The 19,093-nt window shown below is 45.9% G+C and overlaps 1 protein-coding gene across 1 annotated transcript in view; it reads right to left on the bottom strand.

Moving 5' to 3' along the window:
* LOC126534488 (uncharacterized) overlaps window positions 1–19,093 on the bottom strand; it is a 369,598-nt gene that overhangs the window by 202,461 nt on the left and 148,044 nt on the right. Inside the window, exons 40-57 of the mRNA XM_072289535.1 lie at window positions 18,070–18,369; window positions 17,088–17,218; window positions 15,775–15,976; window positions 14,671–14,997; window positions 13,626–13,778; window positions 12,890–13,054; window positions 11,744–11,961; window positions 11,387–11,495; window positions 10,476–10,616; window positions 9,268–9,429; window positions 7,647–7,973; window positions 6,560–6,703; window positions 5,423–5,587; window positions 4,682–4,800; window positions 3,819–4,026; window positions 2,897–3,052; window positions 1,387–1,551; window positions 100–423 (exon numbers count right to left, since the gene is read on the bottom strand). Of these exons, the coding sequence (XP_072145636.1) occupies window positions 100–423; window positions 1,387–1,551; window positions 2,897–3,052; window positions 3,819–4,026; window positions 4,682–4,800; window positions 5,423–5,587; window positions 6,560–6,703; window positions 7,647–7,973; window positions 9,268–9,429; window positions 10,476–10,616; window positions 11,387–11,495; window positions 11,744–11,961; window positions 12,890–13,054; window positions 13,626–13,778; window positions 14,671–14,997; window positions 15,775–15,976; window positions 17,088–17,218; window positions 18,070–18,369 (3,516 nt within the window). The remainder of the gene's footprint in view (window positions 1–99; window positions 424–1,386; window positions 1,552–2,896; window positions 3,053–3,818; window positions 4,027–4,681; window positions 4,801–5,422; window positions 5,588–6,559; window positions 6,704–7,646; window positions 7,974–9,267; window positions 9,430–10,475; window positions 10,617–11,386; window positions 11,496–11,743; window positions 11,962–12,889; window positions 13,055–13,625; window positions 13,779–14,670; window positions 14,998–15,774; window positions 15,977–17,087; window positions 17,219–18,069; window positions 18,370–19,093) is intronic.

The raw sequence follows: 19,093 nt of genomic DNA on the forward strand, positions 1-19,093 counted from the left end.
TCGAGCACTAATCTATCACTTTAGCTTGACTTAATATTCGCTTTTAGGGTCCCTTTAATGCTGTTTTTCAACACTCCATTGGCTGCTGCATCCGCCCACCTTTCCACGTGCAGAGAGGGCCTCCTTGTCGGCGAGCGTGGCGGGCATCTGAGGGGCGCGCAGCTCGGCCTCCGTGTCCGACAGCCACTGGGTGAGGGAGGCCAGGTGCGACTCGTACGCCCCCCACTGCTGCAGCGTGTTCTCCAGGTTGCGCCGTGCCTCTTGCAGTGAGGTGAGCGTCTTGCCCAGGAGCTCCTGCAGCCCCTGCAGTTCCCGCGACAGCAGCGCCTGGCCCTGCGGGGAGCTGCAGGCCGACACTACCTGGCTCTGCTCTCGGACCTCGGACAGCAGCACCTCACCCTCTTTGCTCTTCTCGGTCAGTTCCTGCGGGTTGTCGTGTTGCCCCAGTCATGCCACACGTTGGCAGCAGATGATAGTAGCACTCGCACTTATGCTTCCACAGCCCACGTTTCCAACAGACAGAAGTGTTGTCTTTTTGAACTTTGAAGGCGGTTGACAATGTTTCCTACACAAGTAGCGCGTTGAAAGCAACAGCCTAGCTACATATCTGACATAGGCAATGATAAACATTACAAAACCATACCTCCTAAAAGGAATAATCTTGTGCGATTAGTTATGCAAACAATACTGTTTCACTGCTTTTTGCTGTGAAGTGTTACACATGACAGAGTCTGACATGTATGCACACTTACAACAACATCCAATGCACTGCTTGACAAACTCGCAAGTCCACAATCCAGTACAGCAAAGTTGTCTGAAGTTATACACACCACAGCAACAACACCAGAGGATCTCCGCGTTCGTGATGCAAATGCTAGAATGTGGCTGCACAGTGCTCCACTTCTACAATGCATGCTCTCACAAGAGCAATACCAGAATATGCTAAACTCATGTTACATGCTGCTAGCAACTTAGTCTGGGCATAACATAGTGTTTCTCTCAATGATTTGATGAGCCACCATTTCTTTTCCAATTATGTACTTTCTAAATTATGTATAAAATTATGTAATTATGTGACAGAATCCACACTCTGAGGCACATTACTTCAAAAGAGTAATACAGCATGTCCAGCTGTGAAGCTGATCTAGCTGAACAGGAAGCACAGCCAATTTGGGCTCAACATGAAGATATATTGGCCCTACATTGGGCAACACTGGCCCTGTATATGTGACCATGTCAGTGCAACATAGAACTGATATTGGTGCTGCTTTATTGCTATTTGGGCAGGTATACTGACACGCAACCAAGCAATGTTTGGCAGTTTTGGCAGTCTGGCACTGACAATGCCTTCCATTTGTCTTCCCACAAGGAAGCAAGGATGCATACCGTAAGCTGTTCAAGGCGTCCCTGAATGGCCTTCTTCTCTCCCGTGGTGTCCTTATGCTCCTGCAGCTGATCCTGGAAGCTCTGGATCCAGTCCTGGAAGGCCACCACCTTGTCCACCAGCTTCTGGTGATCTTCCACAGCTGACGTCAGCTGGCCAGTCAAACCCTACACGCAAGATAACCATCTTTTTACTACAGCTTTCCACAACAGTCCGTTGAAGGACTTTGTCTTTGTAGAGGTGATAAAGCAGAAGACATATGATGTGATACGGCATGTGATCTAACATATGACCCAGTGCACCAATAATTGCATCCAACAAGCTTCCAACTGGTTCCATCAGGTTCTTTCTGACAGATTCTAGCTATCTTTTTGACTCATCGCATGTCATGTACCATGCCATTAGACCATGTGTTTGTTTTGTTGCCCAGGTGATGCAAAAAAGGTGTATTACAACTTCTTACAATGAATAGCTACTTTTGGGTTTTTAATGCGTGCCTAACCCATACAGCTGTCTTGGGTATTAGCCCAGTGCCCTGCCAGAGTGCTCAGGATGAGAGAACTTATTCAATTATGAGTGCATGCGACCAGCAAAATTCTTTGCCACACTTGTTGTGCTTTAGGCCGCTCCTAAGTATTCAAAAAGAAGGTATTCTGACAAAGGCATGTCGGTGATGTCAGTGTTGTCGGTTGTCGGTCGGTATGTCGGTTGTCGGTGATGTCGGTGTGATGTCGGTATGTCGGTGTAGGTAGATGGCGGTGCCAACATAAAAAAAGTTGTTTCATAAATGCCAGTAATCAGAATGGTGTTTAGTTTCCCAGTTTTTCGTACGTCAGCGCTGGCGCACAGCCTTTCCGGGGCCCCTTCAACCATGTGCACCATGTTTCAACTCATATTGGATGCGACTGTAGGCAGGAAGGCAAAGTGGCAATAAAAGCGGCCGGGTCGCTCATGGCGGCATAGCGACAATGTTCTAGTGTGCTGTGATACAAGCACACTAGAGCATAGCAACTTCAGCCCTCCACAGGTATGAGCAGAAATGGGTAGGTTTTGAACAAGATTGCTTAACAAGACTGCACATAACTGCACTAAATTGCACAGGACTGAGAGAGTAAAATTACCTGTTTGCTGCACATTAAGTAAGCGCTAACCTGTGCACAGATATGGAATTTCTAGCTCAAAAAGAAAGAAAGCTGGGATATTGCTACACTGTGGAGGCAAGCAGCAAGTCGAGACATTACATTTGTAAGGAATTTCCTTGGCTCATCTTCGACACTGTTGGTCTATTTGCTCAGAATGGATAAGCAAAAGAAACCTGGGCCACTATTTTATAGCGATGCCTTATGCCTTATTCTATGCTATTCTTATCATCCACCACACACGGCCGCCTGATCCCGTTGATAATGTGGGCACACCGTCGCTCTGACCACTGGCCAAGCGCGAAAAGCCTGAAAAAGCATAAAATCGGAAAAAGCATTGCTACAAAATACCGGCCCAAAGACGGTGCCTTACCTGCGACCTTGTACAGAGCTCCTGGAAAGCAGCCCTGGTGCTCTGAACGTGGTCTCCGAGAGTGTCCTTGCCAGCAGCAGTGGCTGAAAGGTTCTGGGCACGCTCGCACATACTGTCTATGGCTGGCTGGTGGGACATGATGTCTTGGTGAACCACCTGCACAGATGACACACAAGGTTCAGATCAAGAATGCAGGGCTCTACAACAAGTTCCCGCACTAACAATACGGTACACCTTTTAAACAGAACACCCATTAGTATTTGGCTACCTTTAAATCATGGCAGGAAGGCAGCCAGACTAGCTTTCATTCCATAGATGTCAGCATAATGGGTCTTTCTTTCGGTAAAGCAGAAGTGTCTCAGTTATATTCAATTTATGTATTACTCCCTTTGAGAGTGAACACAGGAACATGTAATTGCAATGTAAAGCTAAGCCAAGCTTCCTTCCAAGGATGTCTGAGCTCTTCCAGTGGCTTACACAAAAAAAACAGTGCCATTATAACCGTAGTTGTACCCATGTTCCTTCCTCTCGTTTATTTAGTGAATACAGTAAAAACCAGTGAATACAGTGAAATTTAGTGAGAACCTTACTCACTGCTATTTGTTACACTGTTCTCTTGTTGGAGAATCCTGCTCATGGAAAGTTTCCTCATTACAAGCAATCATAAGAAAAATTACCAGCTTTGAACACAAATCTGGTGTTCCCTTTCATAGTGGACAAGGGCATACCTTCTTTCAACGTCGTCACAGGTTTGTCATGCAGGAAAGCAAAATGTCAAAGGACGCAAGAGTTGCATGGGGAATCGAAATGTCAGGGGACACGAGAGGGCGTAGCGTCCCTTCTCTCTGTCATAGCAAAGTTGGCTCAAATGCACAGCTCTGTCAGGCCTCCAAAAAGACGTAAATAAATCCAAGCGCAGAACCTTGTGCGTCTGAAGCTGAGCCTTCTTCTCCTGAAGCGTGGCCCGGGGCTGGCTGCAGCTGTCCAGGGCCGTCTTGACATCCTCGATCCACTGGCGCAGCTGGTCCTGACTCTGGGACAGGCCCGACAACTGCTGCAGTCGTTGGTCCAGTTCGGCCAGGGCTTCGGTTGACCGCTCCACCAGGGTCTGCCAGCGACCCTTGACATGCCTGCAACAGGGCAGGTTATACATTACGTGTCAGCTCTTGCGGGAAAACTATGCTTACTTTGAAGAGCATAAGCACTAGCTCAACACAATGCAAGGTTGTTCGGTAATTTCTAATGACCCCCAAAAGCAGGTGTGGTCAGAGAAAGGCTGTTTATGTGCGAAGCATACATGACCTTCACTTCATGTCCTTGCACTGTTCCTCATACAGTCTTTTTCAGAGCCCCCCATTACTGAAAGCGTATTTTCAAACCAAGCAGGGCAGGGAAGGGCAGGGCAGGACACCACTTGGTGGATAGGAAATTACATTGACAGGCTCAAAATAAATTCAGTGTAACATAAAGCACAGATTCTAACGTATGCATCAAGAATCTAATGAATTAATGAATAAATCAACGAATTGGTAAAACAAACAAAAGAGTAAACCAATGGTCTAATGGTATAGCACATACAAAAGACGGATGTATAACAGGCCTTGCTACGCTTACTGCTACGTAGTATACTATTAGTACGACCGAAAAAATTTTGAAAAACTGCCAACACAAAATAAAATGATAAAATGCCACGTGGACTTGGACATGCTCTGCTAGGTTTCATGCTACGTATAATTAACATGACTGAAAAGTACCAATGCACATAAAGTTGCCGTGTGGACATACCTGAGCTGCTGCCGGATGGTTTCCCTGCCATCGGGTGCGGTGTGAGAGTACAGGCGTTCGCCAGACTCCACGAGCTCATCCATGCTGCTGCTTCGCTGGGCCAGGCGATCGCTCAAGTTCTGTTGCAAAGAACGAGTACATAAAACCAATGACCGTTGGCCTTCCAAATACAGCAATGGCTACATTAAGCAGAAGATAGACGCAGACGACCTCGACACAAGGAAATCAGGACGTCAAAATATGCTGCTGCAGTGAATGTGTTGAAAATAAGTAGTTTTCATCGCACCGCATTCTGATTTCGCAGTAGGCCATAGTATTGCCAAAAGTCAATTTCATGTCGTTTCAGTTTATTTTTTCATAAGCAAATGAGATACAAGTAAACTGATTGATTGATTGATTGATTGATTGATTGATTGATTGATTGATTGATTGATTGATTGATTGATTGATTGATTGATTGATTTTTAACACTGCAAAGCAACAATGAGGTTATGAAAAACATTGCAGTGGAAGGCACCCAATTAATTTTGACTACCTGGGGCTTCTTTATCATGGACTTAAATATATATTTAAGTACATAGGGCGGGCAAACAGTGTCTATTGTCGCTGGGAGTCGGACCTGTGACCTTATGCCTAGCAGCAGAATGACATAGTGACTGAGCTACTGTGGCAGGTAGGTAAAGTGAAAGCTTACTTGAGGGAAGACGCAAGTCAATATATAATCTCAGATCCAGCACCCACCTCAAGTTTGTTCTTCTGATCCTGCGTTGAGGCCAGGTCAGCCTTGGCGTCAACAATCTCGTCGAGTTCCTTTTCTGGTTGCGCGAGCCACTCCTCAAGCTCGGCCAGAAGCTTGTCGAAGGCCTCGTGCTGCTTGGCCAGCTTCTCCCACTTGGCTACGGCCTCCTGAACATATGCATGAACACACATGAGCCTAATTTAGGCGCACAAAAATGGAAAGAAAGAAACTAAGATCACAATATTTATGAGACAAGCGAATGGAGACGAGATAAAAATTTTGGTGCAGCTGTGCAGTTCCACCATGTGGGAAGAAGCAAAGTAAAAAAAATATGTCATAGGCAAAACTCCTACACAAAACAGAACTCTTTCTCAAGTAAGCCATGAGAGGGACACAAAAAGAAATGCTAAATTAGCTTATACTGATGAAATGTTCTTTCAAAAGTATATTCTCGTTAATCTCGTAGTAATAGGTTGGCTATCAGAAGAGAAAATGAAGAACAATTTTCATGTTTTTTAAAATTTCGCATTAGAATCGTAGTGTATTTCAAACTTTTTCCTTGTATTTCAGCTGTTGTGATTTAGTAAAGGTTCTTTTTAACCTTGCTAAGTTCAGTCTTTGGCTCTTGCGGGATACAATACAATCCATTTTTACCAATAAAAAGTTATCTAAGGCCAAGCAGACGCCATCAATATTTATGAAGTGATGGTGAGCTGGTGCGGCAACTTCTAGCTTTTCTACCTTACCGAGCCTTTTTTCACTACTATAAGATATATATTTTTTTCTCTTATTGTAGAAGGATAATTTCCTTTGCACTTCAAGTCCCTTTTCTCTTTATAGCTCCTTTAACCAATATTTTCTCTCTTCATCAGCCTGGAATTCTGTCATTGACATTATAAACCACCACTTGAAATCGGTTTCTGTCATCGTCAAGCCTGACAGGCTGTCATCTGTTTGACAGCCTCGAAGCACTCGCAAGTATTGCCCGATTGTAATGAGCGGCAGTAAATTTAGTGCAACACTCAGCTGGCGTAGAAATAACCAAAGCAAAGTGACGAAAAAGATTATGCGAAGCCAGGACTCGTACACAATGCAAAGAGGACCGACCGAATGTGGTGATGGCAACACCCCGAACGAACCTTGATGGTGTTTCTGAGCAGGTGGTATTTGCTGCGCAGTTTGTCCAGCTGAGGTGTCATAATGGTGTCTGTTGGTGCGGCTTGGGCGTTCTTGGACAGCGCAGAAAAGTCCCCTTCCTTGGCAACGACGTCCTGCTCCACTTTCTGCGCAGTACGGAGAGAAATTCGTTTGCTCAGCTGAAGTGCACTGGGAATGAAATCACACCACCAAGGATGGAAATTGGGGTTGCAAATATCAAAGGTCAAAGACAAGCATACAAAGCACAGACGATATCAACTGATTAAAAGTGCCTCCTGAAGACATCTACGGCCAGATCGGTACATTAAACATGTTTTGCTCACTTAACGCGCCAACCAGTCCTTTAGACACACGGCGACTTTCACGTCAACATTCATGTCAATATTCTCATCAGCTTCCGGGTCAGCTTTACCTCAGCTTCCCTATCAATCTCACATCAGCTTCTCTGTCAACTTCCACACCAACTTTTACATTAGCTTTCTGTCACGCATAATGTACCACGCACAAGATGTCTACCCGGCAATGCATGCAATGACTCAGCAGATGTGCATACACCTGACAAATATATTGGTAGTATAACATGCATTATGTGTACGTTACTAGGAGCTGTCCACATGCTAAAAGGGGTGTATGCGTACAACCTTTTGCCCATTGTACTGTAGGGACATCAGGACCAGGGTGAAAATCATATATTAAGCTAGTGGCTAGTAGTAAGCCGGACATCAGCGACGCTCAAGGACAGTTCACATACCAAGCGATCTGGCAGCACACTGCCCACTACAGTACTATAAGAATTTAGGGAAGAGTAGCAAACCCGATTACTTCTTCAGTTAACCTCTTTCCCTTTGCTTGCATTCTTTCTCTCTCTCAACCAAGTGAGGGAACAACTGAGAGGGACGAAGAGGGAGAATCCGTAGTATTACTGACAAGGCTCCCTCTCTCCGACAGGGTGAGCTCTTTTACATGACTGACCCCTCCTCAAGAAAAACATCTTTAATGAGAGACACGTTGAGACAGAGGTCGTTAACTGGAGAGACCGTTGCCCAGCGAGAGAAATCCACAGTTTACCTTCAGGGTGTCCAGCTGCTGTCGCTTGGCCTCCGCAGTGGCCTGCAGCGGGATGTCCTGGCAGCGGGCCCGCTGAGATGCCAGCCACTGCTCCAGCTCGTCCAGCGTTTTGGTGGCCTCGTCCCAGCGGTCCAGCGTCTCCTTGGCGTGGGAGTGGCCCTCCTCGCAGGTGTCCAGCAGGGCCTCCCACTGGGCTCGGGCAGCTGCGTATTGCTCCTGCAACGCCTCGTGTCCCGACGGGCAGGTGCCGGGCAGCACGCGCGACTCCAGGGCGTCCCGCAGGTGCTCCAGCTTGGCGCAGGCCTCTGGCTCGCTCTCCAACACCAGCTGCGAGAGAGGGCAGGGCAGGGGGGGGGGGGGCAAGACATAAAAACAATGCTGGTGTTAATCCTGCAAGGTCGAATTCAGGTGAAGCTGGTGTCGAGACTTTGCAGAGGGAAGGGGCAGAGGTGATTAAGAGTGGCGCAAAGGACAAGGACGAGAAAGAAATAATTCACCCAGGACAAGTGCTTCTTCGTGAACTCTTTCTTGTACTCGCCATTTGCACTGCCCGTAATCATGAACCAGCACCAACTCATCTAATGTTCTGTTCTTTTGAGGGGTAGAGGTGATGTCGTCGAGGGTCATGAAGATAAGTAGTGTAACGAAAATAATTATTAAAAAAATTTAATTCTGAGCTTTTACGTGCCGAAAAAAAACATCTGATTATGAGGCACGGCGTAGTAAAAGACTCTGGAATAATTTGTATGACCTGAGGTTCTTTAACGTGCATCTAAATATAAGTACACCGGCGTTTTTGCTATCTGCGACCATCGAAGTGGGGCTCCTGCGACTGGAATCAAAGCCGCAAGAAAAATAAGGCGGTGGCCATGCAGACCATATGTCACGTAACCGAGGGATGGACTAAGCGTTATCAGGGCTGATATCTACAGTCGAACCCACTTATAACAACATTCAAGTGCCAAAGAAATCCCATTGTTACAACCGATAATTTTCTAACTGGGTTGCATGAAAAAGGCAGAGAGGACAAACATTAAACATTTCAATTAGACAGAAAGAAGTACAGTTGAACACACCTTTTGCATTACCGGTTTTAACAATATATTCGGATGTAACAATGAGCAGCCCTGGCAGGTTGAACTTTTAGCTGTGTTCTACGGTAAAATAAACCACTTACTACAATGTTCCTATGCCGCATTATTGGCTATAAAAAAATTAATCTGGCTACTGGGTGTCTACGTCAAAAAAAAAGGAAGCAATATTCAGTAAAAAGGAAAGAAAAAGAATGCAAGACACTTCACCACACCCTCCTTTGTGCTGCACACCCATATTCAGATTAACGTCCACGAGTTCATGTATATTACTGTAACCAGTAAGCCACCGTAACAGGTCAACAAGGATGCACACAACGCAGCAAACATTCAAGAGAAAAGTCTGTGATGGTCTGAACGCATAATGAAAAGAGATGACAACATCAGCAAGAAGCAAATGAAAGCTGAAGCTGGTGGAAAGAAAGAAACGCAGTCAGCCTATAACAAATGTGTATCGGGAGCCCTGAAAGGAAAAGACTACCATCTGCTGAAAAACATTCTTTTAGTATCATCAATTCACCAGGACATACCGCATATGCAGCCATCTTGGCCTTGATGGCTTCCATGTCACCCTGTTCCTCGGGTCCATCAACAGTAGCCTTAAGCGTGCTGACCCAGTCCAGGAAGCGTTCAAGGCTATGCTGGTAGGCTTCGTGTTCACTCACGCGCTTCTCGCACTGAGCAATGTTTGCCTATGACAAAGAAAAACAAAAAAGAGACACATTCAAATGACTGAGCTTGAAAACTGCAGTCCACAGTACTTGTAGAATAGTATGCCCTGCAATTTTAATGCAATCCAAGAGGCCCTCGACATGATACTGCAAGACATTTGTTTATCTCTAAACTGCAGGAATGCTGAGGCATTTAGACTATGTGCAGTTTAACAGCTCAACACAAAAGCAGGAAGATACTTACTCCCGTTAAAAATGAGATAACAGAAATAAGAGTTGCTATGCATCTGCAGTATTTCAGATTGCTCATGAATATCCCCAATTAATTTTTCACTGCTATGTGCAAGTAAAGTGAATGTCACATAAGTACTTTTATTAAACAAGCTGTCACAGGTTGTTGAGCTACATGCATGTCAAATACTAGCGTAGGTGCCACTATAAATGCCCCAATATTTTCATTCACTTTCTTTATTCAACTGTTCAAATCACACAGAGAGTGAGACACGTTTTACACTAGCTGACTATTATCTGTTGCACTGATGGGAAGGCTTCTGGTGCACGTCTGCATGCCTTCTGCGCCAACTAGTCAGGCCGAGTCTGACAGCACTTTCAGCTTCAGGATCTTGGAGCAGATACCGAATTAGCTTAAGTTGCTACTTGCAACAGTTTCACATTTGCCAAAATGCAGAGGAGTGAACGAAAAAAAATATCTAATTTAGATAACGTAATGCATCGTAACACGTGTCTTTACCATAAGAGCTGTAATGAACGTGATGTCCATGTTTTCTGTTCTTCAGCTTAAAAGCAGGCAGGACTGAAACTGTGCGACTATTTTCACAAGCACTGTCACGCATGCACTTCGCCTGTGTAGCTTTCCCTTCATGGCGCCACAGAAAGTTGTCCACGAGTATAGCCCTTATGCTGGGTTTGCAACGTCTACACTACTATTCTCAGCGTTTAGTACCAGACGCAATACATACAAACTGCTCAAATTTCTGACAAGGTAATCAGGCTAGGCTACAGAGCGGGTAAAATAATGATGCATCGTTAATTTTAACTCGATATACCTTTGTCCGAGCGCAGAGTGCTTCATAGTTGGACACCAAGCCGTCAACTTGTCCTGCCATTGACGTCTCTTTGAGCTCCTGGCTCTTGGTCTGCAGCTTGGAGACCACTGCTTGATGTGACATCACATCTTGGGACAGTGCCTGCAAGTGAAGCAACAAAGATGCCTCCATTAGCCATTATCAGAAATCCACATCAACGTATCCACCAGCCTAATCATGTCTACATGTTCCAAAACAAGGACCTCTTGAATGTTCTCCAACTGCCACCTCCTGTCACAACCATGCCAGTCTCACGTAAGTGAATTTCTAAATCTGGTTGCTCGCCATTCTATATTGCACTTGGTGTTTTGCTCCCTGTCAAAATCCATCTCTGATACTGTAACAAACATCCTTTTATCTGTTCTAGGGATCACAAGCATTGACCAGGTCAGCACCTTTCTAGAAATTTCGGTCATAGAATGACTGCCTCAGATCTGTTCTAAAATCCATCTATTTTTTCATTTTACAGTAATCACTCTCATTCACACCACTTGTCCTGCTTCAGCTATGCTACCACACGAACATCTGCTAAGCTGGTGATTGTTCTATTGGGTTGAAATTCGAATCAGTGCAACAAAGGTATCACCATCTGGTGTTTAAACAAAGGGTTTCCCCTTGCTGTACAAAGTGCTGTTAAGGTTGGGAAACTTGCAAGACAAACTTCATTGTCAATGCAAGGGTTTTTGCATTACGAGGCTGCGGTATGGGACACAAAAGTAGGACAAAGGCAGACAGGTTTCATCACACACCACAGACTCAACATACTTGCAAAGTGCGCCCCGTGTGGGCAGCACCATGTTACTACAACCAATGCAAGGTTGCTGGCTCATGGAAAATGTAAACTTCAACGTGCCCAAAAATCTTGAGCTCACCCTGATGTTTTGGAGCTGCAACTGCTTCTCAGACAGATTCGGCTTGAGTTCCACGTCACTTCCAATAAGCGTGTTCATGTCCGCAAGCCACGAGGCAACTCGGCCACAGCTGCGTCAGGTGAGAAAAAAATGAACAAGCATGAACAACTATGTGGGAGTGAACACGGCCCATTTGTGCTGTGCCACTGGCATCAAAGGCGGCACACGAATGTGCGAAGTGAAAGCTGCATTCGAGACAGCACTGTACGTATCCAGAAGAACTTGGAACTTTCTCTAAATAGTCCATCACTGTTGATACACAAGCAGGAGAGATGGATAAAAAAATGAGCCAAGGGAAACGTGCGAATGCAAGCCCACCTGTCCTGGAATCCACTCCAAGCCATGAGAGAGGACTCGAGTCCCTTCACCAGGGCGGTGTGCTTGTCCCAGGCCGAGTCCCAGGCGTCACGCAGGCCCCTGGTCTCTTTGCGCACCAGGTCCCGGCTCTCCACGCTGAGTGAGAGGTACATGGCTTCACCGTTGTCCACCACCGCATTGAGCAGTGCCTGTCCAGCTCCTTTCTGCTTCTGCAGCTCCTGTAAAGTGATTACAGACCAGCCGTAAGAAGTGCTGACGGTAGAATATATGAGCTGACAATAAAACAGCTACAGTCAAATCTTGATGATTCAAAATCGAAGGGGCCCAAAAATTTATTTGCATTAAACGGAGCTCGAATTAAAGGAACGTCATTGAATGGGCGACTTATGTGTAGCACTGCGTTAAGCGGCGAATGTGCACTGAGCCGACACACGAGTGACGAGTTTCGAAAGTGTGGCTTCACGGCAGCACGTGCCGCAGTGCAGTGAAGCCTCACCTTTAGGCAATATATTTTTTTTTTTTGCTGCTGTGAAGCCACCACCTCCACGCAAAATACGCTTATAACTCCCACCCTGATTATACTGTTATATTTGTCAAAATTTTGGTGTATGCTGTGCGCGCCAAAAGGCGGTACTTGCAATGGCCGACGGGAGCAGCAGCCGGCTGACGGCCACAATGTCGGGTCGGGAGCGCCGCCGTGTGGGTTGGCGCACTGTTGAGAGCACGATTGGTGGTGTGGTGTGTTTGAATTAACCGTCACAAAAGCACACATGTTCGAATTACCCGGCGTTTTCACACATTTAAATATACATTGTTTTCACAAGACCATAGCGTCGATTTGAATAAACCGGGAGTTCTAATGAATGAGATTGCACTGTATTTCCATTTTATGTTGTGAAAGTGAAAACACCGTTTGATGGTACTTTTTCAGAAAGTGGTGAAATACCCATGACAAGGTGATCTCATCACAGGCCAAAAAGTGACAATCATCGTGATGAACTGAGGTTATCCTGGCCCCATAAGGGTTAGATGTAGGCAACCCTCTGCCACCTTCTCACTCTCACTGTTGCACTTATCTATCATTTATGTATATCAGAACCAACTGTTGTCGTTACATTCATTGAATAACACTTATGAGCTACAGACCTGCAGCCTCTTCAGGTGAGCCTCCAATGCCTTCTGGTCACCGGGGACGTTCTTGCAGCCGTCCAGACTGGCTTCCATTTGGGACAGCCAGTCACGCAGGTCTTGCTTGGCCTGCTCGAAGGCCTTCTGCGTCTGCTCCAGCTGCTCAAGCTGTGCAAGTGCACCCTGCGACGAACACAAGTTACGTCAGACATGATACACAGAAATTATGTGCACATTAACAAACTTATAATGATGAATGACAGCTGTTACAGAGACTTTCCAGTAGCGTTCACAGTGTCACTGAAGGCCATCGTTGCAGTAGCACCTCGGTAATAATATAGAAGTAAAGAAGGCATGCCTTTGGCCAGTTTCAAACTTGGGACCTGAGGTTCAAAAATTAGAACTCTGGCCAAATGCACTACTGAGACGTTGACAAGGTACAATCGTTAAGAGCAGCCCTGCCTCATGAGATTGTTGAGGTGCATACTACAATGCTATAGGCAGTAACAAGCCAGTGCCAAGATGAAGCCAAGATGAAGCCAAGCGGAGTCAATGGTACAGCGCGAAAGACAGAACGCCAAAGAGGGGGAAATACAAAAGGTGCAGTTGTCCAATGCGTACTGTCTACGAAGCTAGACACCGACGGCTACAAGTTGGGGGCCTTTCAAGCTGCTTTGGTGGCTTTAACCTCCTCCATTTTTATGGAATTAACAATAACAGGAACAAAGAAAGAAATGGCCACCATCCCCCTCACCTGCAGTGTGGCTTCCAAGTTCATCAGCCGGGCTGCCAACTGGGACACTTGGTTGGGCACTTGGGTGTCCGGCACGTGAGCCGTGACACTGGCCACAGTTGACTCCAGCTCCTGCATGCTGGGCTTCTGGCCATGCACTTCTTCCAGCAAGGACTGAAAGTGACGTTTCGTGTCAGTTAAGCCACATCATCGTGCATATATATATATATATATACATTTAGAACACCACAATGCCATACCATGGCAGCACAAGACACCCTACTGCGCAAGCCCTCTGCATTTTGAGGCATGCGCCTTGCTCGTTTTGCCTCCATTACATGTACTGCCCTTCATATTTGTTGTTGTCTGACAGCATCTGCCGAAACAGTGCCCTTTCGTCAGCATGAACGTTTCCGACAACACGAGAAGTGATCGCGGTCCCGTTAGGAGAACTTGCAGGAGCATGGCACAGCATTCAATCTACCAAATGTAGTGATGAATTGGAGTTCGAAATATGCAGTACAGTGCTAAACTTTTGAATGGGATTTCCAAGGGGAAGTTACAACTGTTTGATATTGAGAATAATTCGATAAATCCGAGTTTGATATATCCGGGATCGACTGCTAGTAGGGTACTCCCTTAAGCAAAAGTATGCAGGCCACGGATGCAGGTCGAATTTCTTCTCCGCCAATAAATGCAGCTTGAAATTAAGTACTGCAGTACAGCTGGCACTGGAAACATTCCTGTGCACTCGTCAATTTCAGTTTGTGCATCTGCACTACAAATAAATTGAGCTTTTACTTTGCCGAGCCTGTGGGCCATATACTTTTGCTTATGGGTGTACAGTCAAGCAAAATGTTTATGAGTGTAATGAGTGTAATGCAAACAACATTGTGATGTACGGTTTTACTGGCTACTGTTACAGGCTGCTCGAAAATTCAATGTGTTCTGAGATACCGTGGTCCATAAACTTTTGTGGTGAACTGTACATTGCGTTAACGCCATCACGCCGTACAACTTGCAACAACTCACTCAACAATGCGTGCTACTGGGAAAATTATCTCACCTTCAGGATGGAAATTTGGTCCTTGAGCAAGGGAAGGTCGACTTGACTGGCGGCCTCGCTCTTGGCTCTCGCCTCGGCATCCCGCAGCCAATCCGAGAGGCTCTCGAACAGCGTCTCGAAGTGCTGCCACTGGTCCAGGCTGCGCTTGAGGGCCTCCCTCGTTTCGGTCAGGGTCGAGGTGAACGTGGACCACTCGGTGCAGATGCGGCTGCACTCATCCTGCAGCGAGGGCACGCGCTCGGGCGCGCACGCCTGGCTCAGCAGGTTGACGGCATTGCAGTATTGCTCGCGTCGCTTCTCTCCTTGCTCCAGGGTAGATTCCAGTTCCTGCATATGACGAGCAGGTGATGGTGATCACCACGTGCATGACAAAGAAACTTGCCAGTGACCTGCTATTGAGAGACTGCTCAAATGATATCAAATGAAACCAAATTATGGGGTACAACGTTCTGTGACAACGCAAAAGCTGCGAGGCTTCGGATAACTTTGGTCGCCTGGGGGCCCCCTCAACATGCACCTAAATTCAAGCACACAAATATTATTTTTGCATTCTAGACCTATTAGAATGCGGCCACTACGACCACGGGCCAAATCTGCGACCTCACGCTAACAGGCAGGGCATGTATAATAATAATGCACCCTGTTGCATAGCTCCTGTACAGGACCTACCCCTTATGCTCAGAAAAGTGAGCAGTGTTGCTCCAAATCCCTGAGGTTCCAGAGCAACCTCTCATCCATGAAAGCCCCACTATGTAGCCTGACAACAGGTCTGGTCACGTGTGCCATAGTTTTGAAACCTCTGACAAAGACTGTGATGCTTCTGTAGCACAAAAGAAGAAAATAAATGAGAATTTCCCCATGAGACACATGCCTGCAGCTTCCCACTGTTTAGCTGTGCAGAAGGGTAAATGAAAAGTACTGTATGTTGTGAGCACAGACAGTTGCAGCTGTCTCACTCACAGTTTCATCAGAGAAAAGGAGAAAAGCACAAAAGATAGACAAAAAAGTAAACGAAATTATCCACATGATCCATGTGCCTAAGGGTTTTCAGGGTTCAGCTGTGCAGACGGTTAGATAAGCACGGATACTCAGCAGCTGTCTCACCTGCAACGTGACCAGCCGAGCCTCGAGGCCAAAGCGGTCACCCTGCGTGGCTCCTTCGGCACCTCCACTGCACCACGCCAGTTTGTCGTTGGCCGTGGACAGCCAGTGCTGCAGTTCGGCCAGCGTTCCCTGGTGGTGGCGATCGAGAATGGAGAGCAGTGCTGCTGCAGCCCTCGAAGCCTGGTTCTTGGCTGCTTCGAGCCTGCAGAGAGAACATTCATTCATTCGTTTGCTCGTTTGTTCGTTGATTGATTGATTGATTGATTGATTGATTGATTGATTGATTGATTGATTGATTGATTGATTGATTGATTGTCCCAAAGAAACACTGGGGCTATGACAGGTCATTCATATCTAAAACAGTGCCAAAAAAACACGGACAAGGAAGGACACAGGACATCCTGTGTCCTCCCTTGTCTGTGTTTTTTGGCGCTGTTTTAAATGTGAGTGATCCGTACCAACTAGCTCGCACCCAAACCCTTCTGAGCTATGACAGGTGCTGTAGCACAGGCTTCCGGACTGTTTTGGGCACCCAGCACCCATTGTTGGGCACCCAGCATGCACCTAAGTCTAAGGTACACTAGTGTTGTTGCCTTTTGCCCCTATCGAAACGCAGCTGGCAAAGCTGGAAGTCGAACCCATGACCTCACGCCCAGCAGCAGAATGCCGTGTCCACTGAGCCACCATAGCAGCTGCAGAGAGGAGAGAAACATCCCTTCATGATGCCTAACTTAGAACACCAGAGAATGTGCCGCCGTGCAAGCTCGATCCAAATTCTCTAACAGTAATTAAGGCTTTCACACCTAATGCTCCCCGATACTGGGCTTCCTCCTGGCAGAGTAGTGGTTCCCACCCTTTATGTCATCCCACTAGGTGTGATGACTTGGTGGCTATAGTTGTGCTGCTGAGCATGTGGATGTTTGTTAAACGGCAGGCTGTAGTCGTGGAGGCCACATTCCACTGAGTGCAGTATGTGAAAAATGCCCATTTACTAAAATTTTAGTGCTGATTAAGGTCACCAGTGGTGAGAAATAAGATGAAGACCTTTATTTTGACTATATATATATATATATATATATATTAAACGTAAAAGCAGCTTTTATAGCCATGGTGCCATTTCCTTGTTTCTTTTTTTTTTTCATTGTTTCTCTACTTTGTACTCATGACAGAGATTGGCATGATAATGAAATGGTGGCCCTGGTGATGGCTAATTGCAGGTGGCTTTCGCGTAAGAGAAGTCTCGTGAACACGAGCTCTAATACACGTCAGTGAACCGTCGTTGAATTTATCACAGTGTAGAGCGGTGCACGCACCTGGCTTTCAGCTTGTCCTGTTCCCTCTGAAGGTGGCGCACCTCCAGGTCTGGCTGGTTGCGCACCAGCCTGGCCATCTTCTCCTCAATTCGGGCCAAGCCATCATTTTTGTTCAGAGCTTCTTCCAGTTTCTTCACAAAAGAAAAGAAAGAAAGCAACACGCGAATTTCAGTTAGTAAAAGACATTGGCGCTCACAAGAAGCCATTCATTCATGAATACAAGGCAAAACGCATGAAATAAATTTTAATCTCCGATGAATTGAATGTGGCCAAAACTGCACGCAACCAGCATTTACACCATCTTAGCTCAGTATGAAATGACACCGGTAAGATTGTTGTTGACCCATGATCATGGTACCATGTTTCTCTTTGAAAACATTTGCAACCACGCTGAAAATAGTATACTTAAACCAAGAGACATGATCCCAAAACGAATCAGTTACACAAAGCATGAACTTGTACTTGAGCTTACATTATACAATTGAATCTCGTTATAAAGAAGTCATATTCGCTGCTAAAATAGCTTTGTTAGATCCAATATTCATTATAAGCATACATTTGTTGCACACTGATATTAGTGAGACATATTGAACATTTCCTTCATTATATCCGATAATTTGTTATATTGAGGTTTGACTGTGTAAGCTACATAAGAAAAAACTACATATGGAAAGTACTCTATTGGATGCCTTGACTTTATTTTATTATGGAAAGCACTGCATTTTATGCCTTGACCTTAAGCATGCCATGTGCCATGTATGCTTACCCTTAAACTGTTAATTAAGCTTTCTAGGAATATTTGGACATAGTCCTTCTTTCTTCATCAAACTTCCCCTAAACGGCCTGTTGCTGAGAATTAGTTCATGCTTGTGGTACTTTAGTTCGTGTAAGCTTGTGCACAAACCGCTGACCTTTTGAAAGAAGCCAACACATGGGAACTCAGTGCTATCATTTCTCAAAGCCCAGTTAAACATCCTCTTACCCGGCACTCCTCCAGACGCTGCAATAACACTTCGTCAGAGCCCGTGGTGTTATCGCAGCGTGACAGGGCCTCCTTCTGCTGACGCAGCCAGTCGGAAAACTTGTCCATCTCAGTCTTGACGTCAGCCTCCTGCTCCTCCACCTGGCTCAGCATGGAGCGCAGGCGGTCAGCCAGGTCCTGTGCTTCTTCAAAGCCACACTGGATGGAACTGCGAGCCGAGTCCAGAGCCTGTGGCATGTCCAGCGACTCCAGCTGCTCCTGGAGGTTTGTAAACAGCTGCTGCTGGGTCTCCAGCTCCGTCTGCAACAGAGAGGCATGGCAACATGTGGTGGCATCGCAGTACAGAGAAGAACCAGAATCACTGCCAGGAGAAGTAAGAGTTAAGAATCTAACTCATTAATATTGGTTTAGCTTAAGCCCGGGAAGGCAAGCAGCACTTGAATCACAATGACAGCGGCAAGCATGGTACTAATCGAATCTACTTCTACGAGTTGAGTTCATCCACTACTCATACAAGTCTCATCGTATGTTCAAGATTATCAAAGGCTTCGCATTTAAGAATGTGCAACACCATTTGCGATGCACACACAATCTGACCAGACATGCCTGTTTTGCTGTAAAATTGGTGACAACAATAAAGAAATTGGTTATACTGTTAGGTGCGTCTTGTGCAGAGCGATAACTTGATAAGAGTGATAATTTGGTGATAATGAGCATCAGCAAAAAGTAGAACACCCAATCTGTCCCAGTATTGTCACGGTGTAGTCACAGTGGAGAAGTTTACCAGAAAGCAAATCAACACTCAAATACAATAGTGAATAGCACGGTCATCAAATCTAATCAGACGGCCTAAGTTGGTCCGGTATTAATACAAGTACCACTGCACAACAATGCAGCATTGTAAAGCAACGTATAACACTATTCACATCTCGCATGTGTAATCTGATTAGGCATGGCTGTTATCGCTGTTGATTTGGCAAGAATATTTGCAATGTTTCGGCTACACCAAGTGCACCTTGCATGA

Source organism: Dermacentor andersoni, chromosome 7 (genome assembly GCF_023375885.2).
Source record: "Dermacentor andersoni chromosome 7, qqDerAnde1_hic_scaffold, whole genome shotgun sequence".
NCBI lineage: Eukaryota > Metazoa > Arthropoda > Arachnida > Ixodida > Ixodidae > Dermacentor > Dermacentor andersoni.